Source organism: Leopardus geoffroyi, chromosome C2 (assembly GCF_018350155.1).
Source record: "Leopardus geoffroyi isolate Oge1 chromosome C2, O.geoffroyi_Oge1_pat1.0, whole genome shotgun sequence".
Classification (NCBI taxonomy): Eukaryota; Metazoa; Chordata; class Mammalia; order Carnivora; family Felidae; genus Leopardus; species Leopardus geoffroyi.
The window spans coordinates 58,670,202-58,691,469 of record NC_059333.1 but is presented as its reverse complement, the minus strand read 5'-3'; the positions used below and the strand labels follow the sequence as shown (position 1 = coordinate 58,691,469).

The window sequence follows — 21,268 nt, the reverse complement described above, 5'->3', positions numbered from 1 at the left end:
AAAGCTAGTTGTTAAATATTTACCAGCCTTGCCTGCCACTGGACTTATGCAAAACAGTTTGAATTTTTTCACTGAGAACGAGAATCATCTGATTGATTTGGATGAAGGAAAAGGGGGTGGTCAGTATGACTCACAAATTTGACCTGTATAACGGGTGATGTGGTGCCGTTATTGTAAGGAGGCTTGCATGTGGGGAGGTCCACATAGGGGGAAGATGACAAGGTTCATCCTAACTGCATCTGGAGGCTACCATCCATCCCAGCTCATTAGATAGTTGGTTTTATGGACCTGGGGCTCAAGACAAAAGTCTGGAGTGGAGGAATGGACTTGGATCACTGCATACGAGTGGGTTAAAACCGGGAGCAGGGGTGCTTAAGCTAAGTAGCAGGAGAAGAGGGCCAGGGTTAGAACTCATGGGAATGCTCATGCTGAAGCAGTGGGTGAGAAGGAGGAGCCAGCAAATGAGGGGACACAGCAGAGTCAGAGCCACCTGGGGGTAGGCAATGTCAGCACAGAGCTCCTGACCTCAGTGGTCCTGTGAGAGAGGGAGGCTGGCATATATGTGAGAATCTCAAAACGGTTAAGTTCTATCAGAAAGGGGAGAAGAGGGGTGCCTGTTCAGATTAAGCGTCTGACTCTGGATTTCAGCTCAGGTCATGATCTCACGGTTCAGGAGTTTGAGCCCTGCGTAGGGAGTTCAAGTCTCACGTCGAGATTGGGATTCTCTCTCTCTCCCTCTCTCTGTCCCTCCCCTGCTCATGTTCTCTCTCTGCGTCTCTCAAAATAAATAAATGAACGTAAAACCAAAAAAGGTGAGAATAGAATGCACAGAATGAACTAACTTCTTAGAAACTGAGGTGGATATAAGTTGGGAAAGGCTTTCACTGGGGAACTGACATTTGATTTGAGCCTTTTATTTTATTAGTATTGTTATTTTTAATTTTTTTAGTAGAAGAAATTTTGTTAGCAAACCCCTGAAAGCCCAAGAAAAGGGAGACCCCACATGTCTGGAAGGATAATTTCCTCAAGACACATTTGGTTAAAAAAGAAAAACTGCCTGCCTCTTCCTAGGTATATTCTCTAGATGTACCAAAATGCCACATTAAAAAAATTTTTTTAATGTTTATTTATTTTTGAGAGACAGAGAACGAGCAGGGGAGGGACAGAGAGAGAGGGAGACACAGAATCCGAAGCAGGCTCCAGGTTCTAAGCTATCAGCACAGAGCCCGACGCGGGGCTCGAACTCACGAACTGTGAGATCATGACCCGAGCTGTAGTCAGTCACCTAACTGACTGAGCCACCCAGATGCCCCATACGTTTTTTTAAATCAAACCAACTATACTACATGATTATGTTTCTAAATTAAAGATTACTTTTAAATGTGTATTTAAAAGGGATCTTTAAAAGGTGTATCTAAATTCCTCCCATCTTCTTTCCTTCAGAAAATAAGAGTTCCTTAGTTATTTGGGTTTTGTTTTTTTAAAACAGTTTCAAATTTAATGAAAATTTGCATATTCCCTTTGGGCACTGAATAGTTAGGTGGCAGAGTCGTGTTCTCCTTGCCATCTCCCTGTTTTCTAAAGCTCAGCCATGCCCAAGGCTCTTTTCCTCCTCTCTTCCACACAGAACTTTCTATTGGCTGTTCAGGGAACAGCATACTGTTTAGATTTGGTCTGGAGAGGTCTCTAAGCTCAACAGATGCAGCAAAAGCAAACGTATTCTGTGACCTCACTTAGCCTTCCTTACCGATGGCGTTTGCCTTATCTCTTTCTACTGCACATGCTGACATTGTTAAGAAGGGCCATGTCACTTTTAACATAATGCAGGAGTTCCAGGGGACAAGGGACTGAGGGGCTGCTGGTTGTTCAAGCATTTTCTGTGTCCCTGCATACATGGCACGGAGTGGTTTTACAGAAAAAAAGAGAGAGAGCGCTTTGGGGAAAAAAACCCACTAATTAATTAACGATGTACTAGATACAAAATCATTTGGAATTTGTGAGGTTACCTTCTGCAAAGCTAGGTTAAATTTCAAAATTGGCTTTTCCTCTCTTCAGATAGTGAAGGGTCCTCCTCCTCCCCTTTTCTAACCTTTGAAGGTTTGAAAGGATAGCACACAACTAACAGGCGAGTGAGGTGTCGTGGAAGCCCCGCCCACTTCCTTGCCTCTTTTCCTTTCTAACCCGCATGAATTATGTCCACCAGTTTCTCACGGGCCTGTGTTCAGTGCACAATAAACGTGAAGAGGCGGTGACTCCTATGTGTATGGGTCATTGTTCTAAATGTACAGTAATTATTTAATCCTTATGCTTTTATTACCTAACTTTGTCGTTTTGCAGCTGAGGAAACCTCCAGGTTCAGTAAATTGCTCTTTCAGTGTTTGTAAATGGTGAGCCAGGATTTGAACCCACACTGTATAGTCTGTCCCTAACTGTTATGCGTATTGTATTGCCTCTACAGGTGTGCTGCAAATCTCTAAGCATGCTTATTACATTACGATGTTTAACCTCAGAAAACTCTCATGCGCAGGGCCCTTTTCTCTTGTCTTTTGAATCCTTGTGCCTAGGCAGTATCTGGGCGGAACAAGCCCCAGAATGGCCACCCTGCCGCCTGCTGTCAACTCACTCTAGCACCAGGCACCGTGGCACATGCAGGATTCACGTGCATTTGATTGGCAAATGGTTTCTGTTCACTATGAAAGGTAACTCCTAGATTGTAGTCCTCAAGGACATTAACCTGTCTAGTGTCTGTGTCAGGGGTCCTGAAGGCCACCCATAGGTTTGATGATTTGTTAGGATTCACAGGACCCAGCACATAATTCTACTCACAGCTATGCTTCGGATACAAAGCAAAATCTGTCAAGGAAAAAGGCACATGGGGTGAAGTCTGGGGAAATGAGGCGCAAGCTTCCAAGAATTCTCTCCCAGTGGTCCTGCCAGATGAGCTGACGTTCCCTCGGTCACGAGTTGTGACAGCACACGCAATGCTGTCCACTGGGTAGTTCGCGACGTTCAGTGCCCAGGTATTGGGAGCTGGTCCCTTAGGCAGTCTCTGCCTGGCACCTACCACAATTCCAGACTCCCAAAAGGACAGGACTTCAGCACAAACCATACTGTTCATACAATGTCGACAGTTTAGGTGTAGTGAGCCACATTTACCAGTTCTGGGAATGGCGGAAACTTCCTAAAAGCCAAGTTCTCAGATGCTGGTCAAGGGCTCACCTTGTAAGCAGGCCTCTCTGAGGCTAATTCTTTGGCTCAGGAATTTCATCCCAACAATTTTCTCTATATGGGTCACGTTATCAACTTAGTAAGTTTCACTTTGACAGACATAACCTAAGGCTAAAGGAAATCCAGCCAAACTTAAAAGCTAAGACACCAACTCAATAATATTAAGGCTCACTACTGCACAAGTCCACTTTAGTTCTTGAAAACACCTTTATAAATTGCATTTCATATTTTCTTACTGTCTCTGCACTTCAGAAAGCCCTGACGTAGATGGCAATCACTTGGCCATCTGTAAGGCACATTTTATTAGAAAAGGAAATGTTTCTGCAAGTAGTCAAGAATATATAAGGATTAACTGCCTCTTCAGAATATGCAAATACTCCATTACTAAGATCAAATCCCATTTAAATGACAGATAAAGTCAAAATTTAGAAGTGATAGATTTCCTTTGTATCATTGTGAAGTTTTGAGCCTTTGAAAAAGGAGAACCTTGGTGCACCTGGGTGGCTCAGTCGGTTAAGCATCTAATTCTTGATTTTGGCTCATGATCTCACGGTTTGCGAGATCAAGCCGAGTTGCACTCTGTGCTGATAGTGTCGAGCCTGCTTGGGATTCTCTCTCTCCCTCTCTCTCTGCCCTTCCCCCACTTACATACATGCACGCTCTCAAAATACATAAGCTTCAAAAAAAAGGATAACTGTAATTTTAAACTCAAATATAACATGTAGAATTTAATAGTCATATTCTGACATTTTGAACTTTATCATACCTCATTTTTTCCAATCGTTTCAGATTTACTTCAATAAACATCGTCCTGTATTTTGTGAATAGCATTTTAAAATCAGAAGCAATTTTACAAATTTCCATATATGATCGACAAAGGACAAAAAAATTCAAGCTTTATTAACAATTCTAAGTAGAAGAGAACACAATTAAGAGCTGTGCTGCTTAACATAAGCATTTAGCAAACAAATTACCTCAAATAAAAACGTAGGAAATCTTTTAGTAATAAAAAAAATCAACACGCAACATGGACAGACCTAGAGGGTACTAGGTTACGTGAAGTCAGACAAGAGAAAGACAACACAGTATTATTTCACTTTTATGTGGAACCTAAAAAGCAAAACAAACAACAAACAAAGCAGAAACAGACCCATAAATGCAGAGAACAAACTGGTGGTTGTCGGAAGGGAGAGGGTGGGGGGATGGGCAAAAATAGGTGAAGGGGACTGGGAGACACAAGTTTCCAGGTACAGAATGAGTGGGTCACGGGATGAAAGGCACAGCAGAGGGAACAGTCGGTGGCACTCTAACAGTGCTGCATGGTGACAGGTGGCAGCTACATCTGTGGTGAGCATAGCATAACATATAGAGCTGTCCAACCACTATGTTGTATCCCTGAAACTATTATAACACTGTGTCAACTCTACTTCAATTAAAAGAAATCAACGACAGAAGGAAGAAAATTTTCCAGGCGGCAGCTTATACTTTCATCACAATTTGTATCACTTATATCATACAGCGTTAAATAAATACTCATGTGATATTTACAAAACAGAGACATAAGAGGAAAAAACCCAAGTATCAGGGTCTTTCATCCTTCTTCCAATTTTCTGGATCCGTTAGTTCATACCAACTAAAAATGTGATTCTAGTTAACTACAGTTGAAAGCTTATCAATTAAGTCATCAATAGTGTAAACAAGAAGTTGAATGTCCGATTTTTCCTTCATTCTGTGATCACTGTTTTTTCGGAGGATGACATCTACATCTTTGCTGACTACTCGGTCGGCAACCTGTATGGATGTATGCCAAGGTACGATGTCATCTTTCATGCCGTGGAGCAATCTTATAGGGCAGTTCACAGGAATAGGGCTATGTAACAAGCAGTGGTGTTCAGCTTCTTTAATGAAACTGTACTGAATGTCATAAACTCCTTTTTCACTGTATTTTGATGGCATGCTCCACACACCTTTCATCTCTATTTCCTTTTTTACCTATTGGGAAAAATGAGGGGAAAAAAGTATTTATACAACACTAACAAATGCAATAGTCTTAAACAGTCTAGAAAAGCAGTCCGAGGAGGAAAAGAGATAAAAATGTAAGAATGATAATTATCAAAAATTAAACACTACGTGCAAGGAGCTGTGAAAGGTACTTTACACATAGTTGTCTCCTAAGATCCTGATAACAACTGTTATTATTTCATTTTTACAAAAGAGGCTATTAGAATCTACAGAAGTTAAATTTCACGTTCAAAGCTGAAAGGTAACAACTGTCATAACTAGGATTCAAATTAGATTTAGCTTTATTAGGTAACATCTTAAATCGGGTGTTACTTCACCCCAACTGAAAGGGAAAATGAAGGGGAGAAAAAGTAATTTCTGGGAATCAGTTCAGGCATCATTCATATTATATAAACCCTAATCTTAGGAATAACAACTGTTTAGATTTCAAAATCACAAACTAAAAGTATCTGTATGTGAAGCCACTAAAATGGGGATGGGGAAAAAGAAGAAAAGAAAGAATCAAGCCCAGAACTAAAAATGAAAAATAATACGGTACTTACTCTGGGACAACCAAACATGTGCAATTTCAGGCTAAATGTAAAAAAAGGAAAAAAAAAAAAAAAAGAAAAGAGAAAAAAAAGTACTGTTTCCTTTCCAGAGTCCTAGGGAATGAGAAAAAAACGTGTTGTTCTGGATGACAATGAAGTCTTCCAGATATTTCCTGAAAACTGAGCAAGGATATCATTTCTACACATATTTCCTTAAGATGAAACACCGGGTATCTTTGGATTCTTGAAGAGTTTTAATTTTCTAGACTATAATTTGTATTAAATAATTTTCTTTTCTTTTTTAAAAAATGTTTATTATTTTGAGAGACAGAGAACACAAGCAGGGGAGGGGCAGAGAGAGAGAGAGAGAGAGAGAGAGAGAGAATCCCAAGCAGGGGATTCTGCACTGACAGTGCAGAACCCAAAGTGGGGCTCAAAAATCATGAAATGAGAGATCATGACCTGAGCTGAAACCAAGAGCTGGATGGTTAAGCAACTAAGCCACACACGTGCCCCTTAAACAATTTTTCTAATTAGAGTAACATATACTCATTATAGAAAACATGGGAAATACAGAAATTAAAAAAAACAAGCAATCATACATAATCCCACCTCATAGATAGAATAATCATTAACATGCTGGCTCATTTCCTTCCAGTATTTTTTCTCTATGTATTTGGTTTTATATATGTAATATGTAAAACAGGTATTACCCATTCACATAGAGTTTTCTATGTTGCTTTACTTATTTCATACATACATTTCTGGGTTTAAAAAAATTCTATGAGGGGCGCCTGGGTGGCGCAGTCGGTTAAGCGTCCGACTTCGGCCAGGTCACGATCTCGCGGTCCGTGAGTTCGAGCCCCGCGTTGGGCTCTGGGCTGATGGCTCAGAGCCTGGAGCCTGTTTCCGATTCTGTGTCTCCCTCTCTCTCTGCCCCTCCCCCGTTCATGCTCTGTCTCTCTCTGTCCCAAAAAAAAAAAAAAAAAAAAAAAAAATTCTATGAAAAGTTTTTTTTTTTTTTTATGAAAAGTTTTTAAAGTCTGCATAGTAAATAGTCCATTATGCTAGATCTAAACTAATTAACTTGATTATTTCCACACTGCTGGATACTTCCATTAACATCTTTGAGCACAAAGATTTATCCGTATATAAATAAATTATTTGGAAAGATTATCAGAACTTGAACTAGTACATGAAGATGTAAACTAAAAAAAAATTTTTTTTAATGTTTATTTTTTTTGAGAGAGAGCGAGCAAGCACGAGCAGGGGAAGGGCAGACAGACAGACAGGGAGACACAGAATCTGAAGCAGTCTTCAGGCTCTGAGCTGCAGCACACAGCCCAACATAGGGCTCGAACCCAAGAGCCATGGGATTGTGACTTGAGCCAATGTCGGACGCTCAACCGAGCCACCCAGGCACCCCAAGATGTAAGTATTTTTAAGGCTCTTGAAACCATATCATATTAAGGGAATTTCTGACTAGAAAAACAGGTGGACATCTTATCAAAAATAAAGAAAACTATAAGGATAGAAAAGCCAAATATATTGAAAATTTCTGTATTTAAATTTTCAATAAAGATATTATGATTTTTTCCATGTTTAAAATTGTTAATTTATTACAAATATGAAATGGAAAATAAAAATTTAAATAGTAAGATATATGATATAATCTATATGTATTTAGGCATTTTAATGTGTTTTTTAAAATTCCAGAACGATTTACTGATTCAGTGAAAAAGCTGCATAACTGAAAGCTATACTCCTAAATACGTCTTCGAATGACTTGAAATTAAGGAAATTCTAAAAAACTATAAAATGTGAATCTACATGAATATTAAGGCAGTCTCTGTATTAAAACAACATGTATATGCTAAGTAATTTGGATGTAAATGAAAAAAATTAAATTAAAAAAAAAGAACATGTGAACTGGATATTTAAAGCAAAAATGATATTCAGTGATCCTCAAATACTCAGGATCATTCTCCCGAATTTGTAATTTCAGTAACTAGAACTTAGTTTCATTGGTCATTAGATGAAGTGGGAACCATGCTAATTTACGGATACAATTAATAATAGCTGCATTTTAAGCATCCCTGCCCCCCAACCGGCTGTTATCTGCCACTGAAGTGAATGAATACTATCCATTTGTAGAACAAATTAACTTCATAGAATGTTATATGTAATTGAACTCTCAAAAAGTTCAGAAATAGCAAAAATATCATTAACTGAAGAAAATGTACAATATACATTAAGTTCTATGCCAATAAGAAACCACATCAAGGTGATGTGGTTGAGAAGCTTGTATTCCAAACAGCTGTGCACCTATCTGCCATCCTCTAATGTTCAAAGGAGGCAAACAATCAGAGTCAGTTCCTACGCAGTAAGCAATGCTGAGTGTTAACATTCCCAGGGCTAAAGATGATAGTAAAAATCACCACTTCTGCTCCCTTGCCATTGTTAGAGCTAGCTCCTTCTGTGAGGAAGAGATAGTGGTCCTACTGTCCCTGTTCTTTGCTTACATGCTTTTAAGTTAACATGCTTCTATTCACCAGCATTTGCTCGTCTGATTTAGGATTAGCAGAGACATGCCCTGATTTGCAGGTATAGACTTTCTCAGTCATTTAGGGGATTACTGACCATATGCTCCATGAGTGACGTGGATACACACATAAAGAATAATGTACAAAGACCTTGTCTTTTACCATAACAACAACACAAAATTGTTTAATCACCTTCTTCCTCATCCGCTATGTTCTTGAAATAATTTCCTACCAGGAGAAGCACCATTTAATTGAGTTAGAGGATGGAGTAAGGGCTTTAAGGTTTATATGCAGAGATACAATGGTAGGAGTATTTAACAGCATCGGACATGGAGGCACTATGTATGAGAAACAACTAAGAAAGCAAAAAAATTCAGAAATCTGAGGTAAGTGCAAGGAACCAGCTTTGCAATTTTAGCTCTCAAAGGAAATTACATGAAGAAACTGCATATGCAGATAATAACATTTCTTAAGGGGCTGGGAGGAACGTGGGCTGAGAAGCAGCTTAGGACAGATAGTACACGGCACTGGTATCAATGCAGAACTTGAGGCAAAAGTCAACAATATTCTACTATTCACCACTACATAGGCCTTCTTCCTTCTCTTTATTTCCTTTCCTCCTCTACCTGCTCTTCCACTCTCCAGAGCAGTGGTTCTCAGACTTCACGGGAGGGGCTGGTTAAAACAGATTGCTGGGCCACACTCCTAGTTTCTGATTCAGTAGGTCTTGGGTGAAGTTCAAGAACATGCATTTCTAACAAGTTCTCAGGTGACGCTGATGCTGCTGGCCTAGTGAAAACACTCTTTGAACCATTTGAATAGAATGCTTTTCTTTCTTTAATTTTCTGTGCCTCATCCTGCTAGGGTCATAGTCCCACAGGTGACATGTAGATCCTTAGGAAAAAAGGCACCCAAAGAGAACTCAACTGACTGCAAAACAACAACAAAACACACAAAAATAAACAGCCATTACCCATTATTTCTTTATCCCTGCAGATAACCGAAGTGCTTAGACATGTCTAATAATAACATTAACAGATAAATTATTTTCATTTACTTCAGAAACCTCATTTCGACCATGATTTACTAAAGTGCATGGTAATAATGAAAAGCACATTTTTTTAAAAGGTGAGAATTAGTAGAACAGAATGCCAACTACATGTCTAAGCCAGGAGTCACACACCTCATCTCCTGTGTGCGGACTCTGATGGATGATAACATGTACGGGAGAACTCTGCCGAGAGATGCTCTGAGGCTGCTCTCAGGAGAAGAAAAAGAGTTTCATAATTGATGAGGCACGTCTAATGTGGTCGTAAGAATAGGTACTATTTCCCACATGCCACAAAATAAGAATAAAAGGTACAAAGAGAGATCCCAATGTCCGATCCAAGTAAGTAAATGTGATTAATAACGAAAATGTTGCTAAAAAAAGAAACGTAACGTGTGATTTCATTAATGTGGCTGAAATATGTGGTAGAATGACTTGAAGGGACTGAATGAAGAAAAGGAGACCTTGAACAAGAGCCCAATCAGTTAAATAAGGCAAAGAGATTATATACAAAAAGGCAGCTAAGGCAAAAGATGAGCCAGCACGGGAAGTCAAAGGACAGATGACACACGAACAAACATCCAAAGAAAGAAGAAGCACAGCTATGACAGGAGGCGTACACTGAGGTTGCTTGTGACCCACCTCAACAGGGAGCTGATTAAACTGGATCACTAGGCCATCTACAGCTGTGGCTATACCAATAAGAGCAACGACCTTTTGTGGCCTTGCGATTGCAGCATGAAGCATAAGCCATCCACCGAGGCTAGATCCAACAAGTATCTAAAAACAAAAACACACAGTTATATTTATTTTTTTAATTTTATTTTAGAGAGAGAGGGAGAGACAGAGTACGTGCGCACCTGTGAGCAGGGGAAAGGGAGACAGAATCTTAAGCGATGCGGGGCTCAATCCCCTGACCCTGGGATCATGACCTGAGCCGAAATCAAGAGTCAAACGCTCAACTACTGAGCCACCCAGGTGCCCCCAAAAGATACAAAGTTTTAAAGAGGAATTTCTTTTTCTTTTCTGTAAGGGGATTCAGTAATTTATGTATGTACTTTTTTATTCTATATCCATTAGCTCCCAGACTTTTAATATTTGGCACAAAGTAGAATTAAAATTAGGATTACAAGGTAAAGTAAAATGCCACTTACATTTTATGAGAAAGTGAATAGAATAATTTTAAATCAAATACCAAAATTAATTGTTAAACATTTAAACTATTAAACTTTCATAGCTAAAGAAACAGCCCCCCAAAAAATGAGATTAGTCAATAATTATATTTAACACAAATAAGTCACCTGTGGTCCTTCAGCTAAGTCATCAATTATAGAAAGAACATCTTTTCTCCACTTTCCCACTGTGCATTCTTGTAAGTTACCATCCGAATTTCCAACTCCTGAGTAATCAAACCTAGAAAAAGGGGAAACATATATCTATATCTAGATATCTGTATCTAGCTATATAGTTCTCTGATTTTTAAAGAAGACAGCTCATTTATCATTATTACAATGCTTAAAATGTATTAAAATAAAGCAATGAGGTCAATACATATTTTAGCAGATCCAACTGGCATAACCTTCAAATATCACCCATGTCCACTCACTCTCTCACCTCCTCCACTGCTAGCAGCCTATCCATGTCACCGTCTTCTCTGCCAGAGTAGTGTAACAGTCTCCTAAGTGTCCCTGTGTCCATTTTCTACCCCAGTAGTCTATTCCCCATGTAGCAGTCAGTGCTCCTTTTAAAACAAAAATCATGTCTTGCACAAACCCTTCAAAAGCCTTCTACCATCTTTAAACAAAACATAATGAGGCCTCTGACTACCTCTCTGATTTCATTTCTTACAGATTTCTTACAGTTCTCTCCCTCCCAAATGAATTCTCATTTGCCTTCTTGAAGTAAACGGAATATACCACCCAGGTTTGCTATCAGCTTTTCTTTCTACAGGGCATACTGTATCCCTCCAGATATCCACTTTGATTGCTCCCTTGCTTCATTCAGGCCTCTGGCTCAAATGTTCCATCTCCAGAGATGCCTTCTCTGACTACTCAATGCAAAATTGTGCTGCTTTCAGCATTCTCTATTTCCTTACCCTGCTTTATTTTCTTCATGGCAAATATTGCTCCTTGACATATAAAAAATTTGATTATTTGTTTATGGTCATCTCCCACACTAGAATGGAAGCACCATATGGGCACAGGCTGTTTTGTTCACCGCTGCTTTCCCAATGCCTACATCAGTACTTTGCACATGATAAGTGCTTAGTATTTACTAAATTAATAAAAGGGAAAGAGGTAAATCAAATTCACGATCATCAACTCATCCCCCTAGTTTGCTTCTTCTTCCAACTGCCTAGCTCTCCAGGCTCCAAGTCTGTCGATCTGTGCATTTTCAAGGCCTCAATTCAATAGACCAGGAAATACCGCATCACGTCTGCAGATTACCTTAAGCCACAGTCATACTGAACTACTCCGATCCCTGGACAGACCCTTTTATAATGCTGGGCCTTTGCATCCTGTCTAGAAAGCCTGGAAAGCCTTCCTTCCCACCCAAACTCCTACTCATCCCTCAGTCATGTCACCTCCTGAGGAACTCTGACATACACTCCCTCAGTCACTTTCTTTTGTATGTATTCACTTAACACTTTTCATATTACGTAGTAATCAGGTCAAATATTTGTGTGCCTAGAATGTCAGTTCTTGAAGAGCAGACTGTTTCACTCAAATTTTTTTTCCAGGATACCAAACACTGCTTGCCCTGCGCCATCCTCACTCACTCTCGTTTCTTCCCATTCACCTCTTTCTCTGCAATATGGTAAGACCAGTATCACGCTGCACATCTTTGTCATCTTTTTAAAAAAATTTTTTCTAACATTTATTTATTTTTGAGAGACAGAGCATGGGCCGAGGAGGGGCAGAGAGAGAGGGAGACACAGAATCCGAAGCAGGCTCCAGGCTCCGAGCTGTCAGCACAGAGCCCAACACGAGGCTCGAACCCATGAACCATGAGATCATGAGCTGAGCTGAAATCAGATGCTTAACTGACTTGAGCCACCCAGGCGCCCCACATCTTTGTCATCTTAAACCTGGCCTAGCATAGTAGCCTCCTGTGTCTGTCCACTCTTTCTCCAAATGGATCCACTTTATACATGTCAGGTTTTTTTCTGAAACATTTTATTGCTATGGAATTAACTTCAGCGGTTCCCTATAACATACAACATAAACATTCAGGGCTTTAGCCTATTTTTTAGACCATTATATTCTGGTCATCTCAGATTGATCATTTATCATGTCATCTGAGGAAACCAGTGCTTTGGCCCAATTGATCAACTTGCTGTTACTAAACTGGCTCTTGCTTTCTGTTCCTGTTTCATGCCTCATACTATTTCCATCACTGGGAGTACCTTCTCCTTTCACCTTCACAGCTCATCCTCTCAGAACTTAGTCCAAACAAATCTTTTTTTTTTTTTTTCCTGGAAAAACTTCCCCCAGACAAGCTGAAGAAAAAATTCTTACCTAATGAAACTTATACAGAATTCATTTTTATCAGTCACAATCAATTTTTATACCCTGCTCTATAAGACAGTTTGTATGTGTGTGATGTGCCTCATCATTCCTGTGAGACGGTCAGATCCTGGTGGGGAAACACCATTCTTCGTTTTGTGTCTGCATTCTTCCCAGAGGTGAGACACCTACACCTCACACACAGAGTATGATAACACGTACTAAATAAATAAAAGTGGAAGGTAAAAATAAAAAGAATCACTTGATTCAAATTTGAAGTGTTCAGGTTTCTCTAATTCTTAAAATCTGATGAAAACTAATAAATCCTAGTGTTTTTAGTGTACATGTAAGAATATATATGTGACACACAGCATACACACATTTTCTTAGGGATTTACGAGTCATGGAGGAAGAAGAAATTAAATTTTTCTTTGTTATAAAGTGAAATGATTTTGGGCCCTTGGGAAATTGTGTAACAAGGCCACTGCTCACATCTTAATCAGAGTCATTATTTCCCTTCAATCCAGAGGACATAGAAAACAGACCCAGGAGAAGAGGGAAGAAAGGTACCAGCTAATCCTTTTTCCTCCCTTGGCGGGCAATCAGGCATCTCTACTTGCTGCATCTTTCACAGCTGCCTTTGAAATATATGATGCAGATGCAGAATACAAGTAGAAACCCTTCACAAAGGAAAATATAAACATCTGGTGATACTAAAAGGTACAAGTAAAAAATATAGCTCACTCTTGCTGAACCCTAACCAAGGGACAAAGACAATTCAAACATATTCAGCTGTTGGGGCACCTGGGCAGCTCAGTCGGTTAAGCGGTCAGACTTCAGCTCAGGTCATGATGTCAAGGTTCGCGGGTTCGAGCCCCGTGCCCGGCTCTGTGCTGACAGCTCAGAGCCTGGAGCCTGCTTCAGATTCTGTGTCTTCCTATCTCTGCATCTCTCCCACTCACACTGTCTCTCTCAAAAATAAAAAAAACAAAACTAAACAAAAACCAAACATATCCAGCTATTTAGGACTTTAAAACAGCAATGGGTGGGGCAAGGAGCGGCTGGCTGAGTCAGTACAGCATGAGACTTGATCTTCAGTGTGAGAGTCTGTGCCCCACTTTGGGTGTGCAGCCTACTTAAAAAAAAAACAACAACAAACAAACAAACAAACAACAAAAAAAACCCCACAGGCTGTTCTAGCAGCCTCAACACTCTAGGACATATTCCCAAATCTAGAATTAAATATTCTATGGCAAATAACTATGAGAGAATACCAGCCCTAGCATCGTGTGCTATATTCCTGAGCTCTGACTCAATCTTATGTTAGGCATGGTGACAGAACATCAAAAAACTGTTTTCATATAGTCATATGTACCATTTCTTGTATAATATACAAAACCATTTCCTCATTCAAGATCTAAGATTTTACAGCCAAAAACATAAAAAAGGTAAACTGAGAAACTGGAGTATATATAAAAGATAAAATCTCCAATAACAAGCTACAATGCAATCAATAGTTAATAGTGATTAGGTTGCAATGAAGTTTGATAAAAGCAAATAAAAAGGAATCTGGTCAAATTAAAATTTTGTAGTGAAAGGCTACACTTTTATAAAGGTTTATAAAGACATACTTAGGCTATGTTTTAACACAGAACCAATTAATGATCTGTACACATTAGAATTAATCATGTTTATTTAATACACTTTAAAAAAAGTTTTCCATATGTATTCAAAATAAAGAAAATGCACAGATGTCATGTGTCATAGGAAGATAGAAACTGGTTACAGTGCTCAGTTTCAACTTAAATCCAAGAACTGGTAAAAGGGCAATTTCTTGATTCAAATTCTCTGGGGGATAAAAAGAACGACGGCAATTTTTCTGACTGTATTGTGTTTTGATCAGTGTAGTTTCCCTTCCTGTACAGATCTTCTTCCTTACCCCAATCCTAACATCAGTGTGCCTTTATGAAGTGCTTTTTTTATCCACTTCAATCCCCAGTTTTCTCTCACCTTGTGCAATTAAGTATGCTATTCCTTTTGACACAGTATATTCTGTTGAGTATTTCGGCCTAATTTCTTATGTTTTTTGTCTTGTTTTCCCAACCTGATCTTTAAGAACAACAGCCATGTTTTAGAATTTGTTGTATATTTTACAGCACCCAGTAATAGTGCTAGAATGTCTACTTGGAAAAGATACTCCAGTCTTCAGAATAACAGTTAAGTCAGAATAGATTTTTAAAAGTTCTGAGTAGGAAAATGAAACTCAATATGATAAAAAAGAGTAACACTAAATCCATTTAATTGACATAATCTCTGCTAATATATTGAATAAAATCTAAAAGGTTTTTTGTATTTATATATTAATTTCTGAAAGCTATATTTTCTAGACATACTGAGTGAATGTTAGTGAAACTATTATTCTAACCATGTAGATGAACAGATTTTTAGGCCATTAGTCCTAGAAAGGATTCAGACATTATCTTTAGTTCATCCTCCTCCTTTTTTATGATGAAGAAAATAGGTCCAGTGTTTATCAGCTGACTCATCTTGTCACAGTTATTGCTGGAATGGATTCTAGTACCCATAATTCTTGAATTCCGGGCCAGCATTCTTTCTATTAAACCATACTATCTTTTCTGGCAAAGTAGACACTAACTAAATGATTGTTATAAGTAAACAAACCTAATAACGATGTAAGCACACTATTTTACTAAAATAATTACTGGAATGAAATATTAGGAATTATGAAATCAGATTTCGGTTAAATAACACATATCCTCTCTATGCTTCTATACACTCAGACTACAGGAGTGAGGGGAAAGAGAAAACTTCAGTGCAAACATGAATTATACAGTACTAATTTTAGAATACTTTCATTCACTCATTTATTTATTTATACAGGCATGGAACATCAATGAAAATACCAGGCCAGAGAAATGGAGTTCTAAACTATACCTAAAACCAAAGGAAAGAATGGGCTCAATATGAGGATGTGAAGTGGGAACTTAATAGATCGTAAGAGACATGAAAAATATACAATATTCTGAAATACATGTATTATTTTTAAATACATATTTTGAAAGTAGAGTTATAAAGAGTGACCAAATAAAATCCCCAATGGAAAGCCACAAAATAATTACAAGACATTACAAGAAAGCCAACTACTATTTTTGATTTGTTGTCCTGCTAGAGTATTACATCTGAAGAGTTTAGTTACCACTAGTTTCTTTTTCCACCAGCATTGTCAGGGTGGCACAAAGACCATTAAAGAAGGTCTTTTTAGGGCTGCATTTGCAATAGCCCTAAATCACAAGGTGAAAGTTTACAGACCATTAAAATAAGTTAATCCATAAAGACACTGGCATTTGCTCCAATTGGTTAGAGCAGAAATATATCTCCATTGCCATGCTCAATGGTAGTAGTATTTTTCTCGAAGAAATGTGTTGCTCCTACCTTATATAGGCGTGACCTAGAGATTTGCAAAACTCTTCAATCGCCAATGCTTTTGTACCATTCATATTAGAAATATAGCCAGGGATGAAGATAATTCCCGGACTTTTGCCTTTTAGCTTCTTATAAGCCAGGTTTGGAAGGTCTGGTCGACTAAGGAAAGAGACCGATGACTTTGGTCTGCAAGCTAAACAAAGTACAAAAACATAAACTAGTTTACAAATACTGTTTTTGGAAAACCATACACAATTGACCCTTGAACAACATGGGGGTTGAGACGCTGACGCCCCCGTGTATTTGAAAATCTGTGTGTAACTTCTGACCTCCCAAAAACTTAACTACTAACAGCCTACTGTTGATTGGAGGCCTTACCAATAACATAAAGTTGATTAACACATATTTTGTGTGTTGTTTATATTATTATATATTGCACTCTTACAAAAAAGTAGGTTAGAGAAAAAATGTTGAGAAAATCATACAGAAAATGTATTTACAGTAGTGTTCTGTTTATTGAAAAACACCAATGTATAAGTGGGCCTTAGTAGTTAAACCCATGTTATTCAAGGGTCAACTGTATATTTTCAATCTTAACTTTCTTAACGTGTCAAATTGATGTCAAAACTACTTCCATTTAAGAGGAAAAACAGAAACAGACTTGAAATATTAAAATCACAAGCCTATCCATGGTATCTTTTGAACTCATATCAAAATCAGTTCATATTTTGAACTCATATTCAAAATCATTTGAACAAGGTCCAATCTTGATTCTTCCAAAATACACAATGAGGTGGAAATTTCAAGGCAATAAAAGATAGAGACTTGTAAAAAGTTTTCCTGTAAAAAATGCTGCTGTATCATCTGTCCTAAATAGTATCAATTAATGTTCAGATTTAATTACACTAGTTTAAGCCTTCTCTTGTGAGATTTTTCTTTTTAATTTTTTCAGTGTTGGAGGAGTTTCACATCCTCTACTTTTTGGCAGGGAGGGGGAGAAGGCAGAGAAACTGTTTCGAAGGCAGAGGTGCTGTGCTCCTGCTGGTAATACTGGCTCCCTCGCCATCCACAAAATCATGGGCCATGCTAATAGCCTGTCATGATTTTGTATCAGCTGAGGTGGGTTCAATGAGCAGTTACTTTACAAGAAACCTTGAATAATTTATAATAATACCATTTTCGGAAAAAGATTTCTCACAGGACTCTGCAATCACTATGTTTTATTTGTTGGTTTGGCTTTCTGTGAATGGCACACAGATCTTAGTGCAATTTAAGTATAACAGCACAACTGGCAAACCTTATAAGGTTACTCTATTTCACTGTTTTTCAAGTTTTTTCCTTACCATAAAATCTATACTTGCTCTTTAAAAAAGGTAAAGAGATTTTTAAAAAATTAAGTCATTTATAATCCCACCTCCTCCTTCCAAAGAAATTAAGTTTGTGTATTTCCTTATACTCTTTTCCTGAACCAAGAAAATCTCATCTTTTTTTAAAGTTTTTTTTTTTAACGTTTATTTATTTTTTGAGACAGAGAGAGACAGAGCATGAATGGGGGAGGGGCAGAGAGAGAGGGAGACACAGAATCGGAAACAGGCTCCAGGCTCTGGGTAGTCAGCCCAGAGCCCGAGGAGGGGCTCGAACTCATGGACCGTGAGATCGTGACCTGAGCTGAAGTCGGACGCTTAACCGACTGAGCCACCCAGGCGCCCCATCTCATCTTTTATATGAAATGAAAGCTTCCTCCACTTTATTGTGGCCAAGGAAAACATCTCTGCCCCCCTCCATGTGAGTTGACAAAAGCTTCCTTCGTTTTGGGTTTGAGAAGTTGATTTTTTAAAAACTGAATTGAAGGCCTTAAAGCTATCCCTATAACATGTAAGTGTTGTTTCAAAGTTTCACTGTATAGTGAAATATGCCAAATTAAAATTTTTTTAGTGAAAACCAGGGCTAGTGGGGGCCAGTTATGTTGGTTGGTAGGTTGTATCAGCAAAAATGTCAATTTCCTAGTTCCTTAGTTCAGCACTCAAATCCTTCCTATTGTCTTCTCAATATTACATCTCCAAACAGAAATTTCTCCTCTGAAAGAGTAATTTACTTCATTTTGGTGAGTTTTAAGTGGAGGGGTTCTTAACATTATATCCATAAATGATCTTTGTACTATAAGGATTAGCTCAAAGCCTGATGCATAAATCCTAAATGATGTGCTAAACAGATGAAAAAGTATTACAATTTACTTAATGAATTGACATACTATACTTCACTAGGGGAACTTATATATATAACAAGCCTTTAGACTGTACATAATTAAGTGTAAGTTAAACTGATTATATACATTTAAAATTTTTAACCAAAGCAAAGGGTGTCAGCAATGACAGTTCCCATTCCAAGCACAATGCATCTGACAGCTTGTATGCCAAAGGTGTAAAAACAACAAAACTAGAGAATAAAAAGACACAATTCAGAAAGACTATATATACTGGGGGTAGGGTGCTATGGAGAAGAATCGAACACAAGTTGAAGAAAATATTCTGATGCTCTCATTTTTGGTACAAATTCTAGTTTCCTTTGTAGAGTAATGAATATGGTTTTCACTGAGCGGGAGCATCGAGAAGGCAAAATCAGAAATTTGGCTTGCTCACGGCGTCTACACTTTCACACACACACACACACACAAAGTTCATACTATAAATTTCCCAAAGGGAAGCAAGGTCAGGTCCCAGCATCCTAACGGAGTCAAGATCTGTAAAGCCCTTAGACCAGAAGACAAACGAAAGAAAAAGCAACTAATAACCAAACGCACATCTTAAATTTTTCCTAGCGTTGGCGCTTAACACAGGGAGGCAGGCACAGAGTACGATCCTTAAGCTGCAGAGCGTAAAACTCCAGCAAGGGCCGGTAGAGTTCTTCCTACAGCTTTCACCAGAATCGCTGAAAGCGAGTAAAACTAGAGTACTGAGAACGGGGGAAGAGCATTTTTAAATAAGGCGCCAAAAACGCACTAGACAGGAACGGAATGAACTCCAAGTTCGAAAGAACGCGTACTTCTCCCGCCTTTCGGACACTGACCTGGGACCCACCGTGGCGTCCGCTCCGACTTCCTTGCAAGTAACGCGCTGAGGCCACGGTAGAAGCCTAAGAAGACGGCCTCTCTGCCCCACCTCCGACGAGGTACCCAAGAGCCCAGGGTAGCCATGCCCGCCCCCGCCATCTTCCCAGAGGCCCTTGAGTACCGTGCTGACCCACAGAGTAGCTCCGAGCGCACAGCAACCAGAACCGCGCATGCGCCGCCGGCCGGAAGCTGGGGCTTGCTAAAGAGTTTCAACTGAGGGCGCACATGCGCGGAGAGTCGTCGCTCTGGCGAGCCTCTCGCAATTGGACGGTTGGTTCCTCAGGGAGTTTTTGCCTGTGATGGCTTGGAATGTTTTGAGCAGCCTCAGTAGGTGATTTTCTCAATTGGTTGTTAGCTGGCTGTTAGATAGATAGAGGCGCGGAGAGGATCCGTATCCAACGTTCCTAGATAGGAAACCATCTCATCGTCCCGAGGACACTAGGGAGCGGAAGGTTAAGATGCTAGGCTGCTTGCATTACAAATCGCCTTCCCACCCCGACAGTTTTAAGACAGTTTTAAACCGTACCGGAAATGCTTCCAAAATCTGACCTTAATCCTGCTTGTGTAAATACCCGAGGTGGACTCGTTCGCCGCTCCTTCGGCGCTTTCCAATTCGTTTTTACTCTATCTAGCTCTTTATATGCCTGACAATTGAATTATTTAGTTGTTCTGTCCCCTGCCTCATGTTACGTGCAAAAATAAATCCCAGGAGATATATGCTTTCAACGGAAGATTAAAACAAAGGATTTAAATACACTTTAGGGCAGTATTTTGTAGTTTGGGGATAGAAGGGACTTTCATAAGCAAGAGATGAAACCCCGGAATAAATAAAAATGTTTGCATGTGAACTTCAACTTTTTTCACGGTAAAAGGCATCTTGAGTCAAATGAGAGTCTAGAAAAACTGATTTTACGGCACAGATAACAGAACATTAATACTTCTATTCAGCCTGCTCCTAGTAATAAGGAAAAAAAAAAAAAAACCCTATAATTCAATGGAATTAGCCAAAGGCTGTGAGTAGGCGCTTCATCTATAAAGATGTTCAACTTCACTAATTGAAAAATGTGAATAAAAAAATAACATGTTATTTTTCTCACCTGTCAGATTGGGAAAAATTAACAGAGCAACTATTGGCAAGGATGATGGAAAACTGGCACACCTGTATGGTTGGTAGCAGGGTTAATTGCTAACCTCTTCTGTCAAGTAATCTGGGCACAATTTAAAATGTGCATAATTTTCAGCGCCCTTGATCTAGTGGCTCCAGTCTGTGACTCTTCTGTAAAGAACAGTATTAGTTCCTAAGGATGCATATAATCTGCTACAGCACTATATATATATATATATATATATATATATATATATATATATGTATGTATATATATATATACACACACACACACACCATAAATGTATACACCATATATATATATATATATTTTTTTTTTTACATTTTATTTTTCAGAGAGAGAGAGAGAGAGAGAGAGAGAGAGAGAGAACAAGTGGGGGAGGGGCAGAGAGAGGGAGACACAGAATCCGAAGCAGGCTCCAGGCTCCGAGCTGTCAGCACAGAGCCTGACGTGGGGCTCGAACCCACGAACTGTGAGATCAAGACCTGAGCCGAAGTCTGTTGCTTAACCGAATGAGCCACCCAGGCACCCCTATTTATTTTATTTATTTATTTACTTAAGTAGGCTCTGCTCAGCTTGGAGCCCAACACAGGGCTTGAACTCAAAACCCTGAGATCAAGAGTGAGTGGCTTAACTGCTGAGCCACCCAGGCACCCCTACAGCACTATTCTTATAAGCAAGCAGAAGAAAAAAAATGAATTCTGGGGGCCC

At 39.0% G+C, this 21,268-nt stretch overlaps 1 protein-coding gene across 2 annotated transcripts; it reads right to left on the bottom strand.

Moving 5' to 3' along the window:
• Positions 1–3,936: 3,936 nt before the first annotated feature.
• On the bottom strand, positions 3,937–20,358 carry ABHD10 (abhydrolase domain containing 10, depalmitoylase). Of its 2 annotated transcripts, XM_045502013.1 has the most exons (5): positions 19,388–19,935; positions 16,331–16,514; positions 10,673–10,784; positions 10,014–10,151; positions 3,937–5,220 (listed from the first exon to the last, which is right to left on the bottom strand). In XM_045502013.1, exons 1-5 carry the CDS (start codon positions 19,527–19,529, stop codon positions 4,876–4,878), a joined length of 921 nt encoding a protein of 306 aa, XP_045357969.1. In that variant the 5' UTR covers positions 19,530–19,935; the 3' UTR covers positions 3,937–4,875. The 2 variants fall into 2 exon arrangements, with proteins under 2 accessions (XP_045357969.1, XP_045357970.1); XM_045502014.1 differs by lacking the exon at positions 16,331–16,514 and having other exon boundaries at positions 19,388–20,358.
• Between the last annotated feature and the right edge of the window lie 910 nt (positions 20,359–21,268).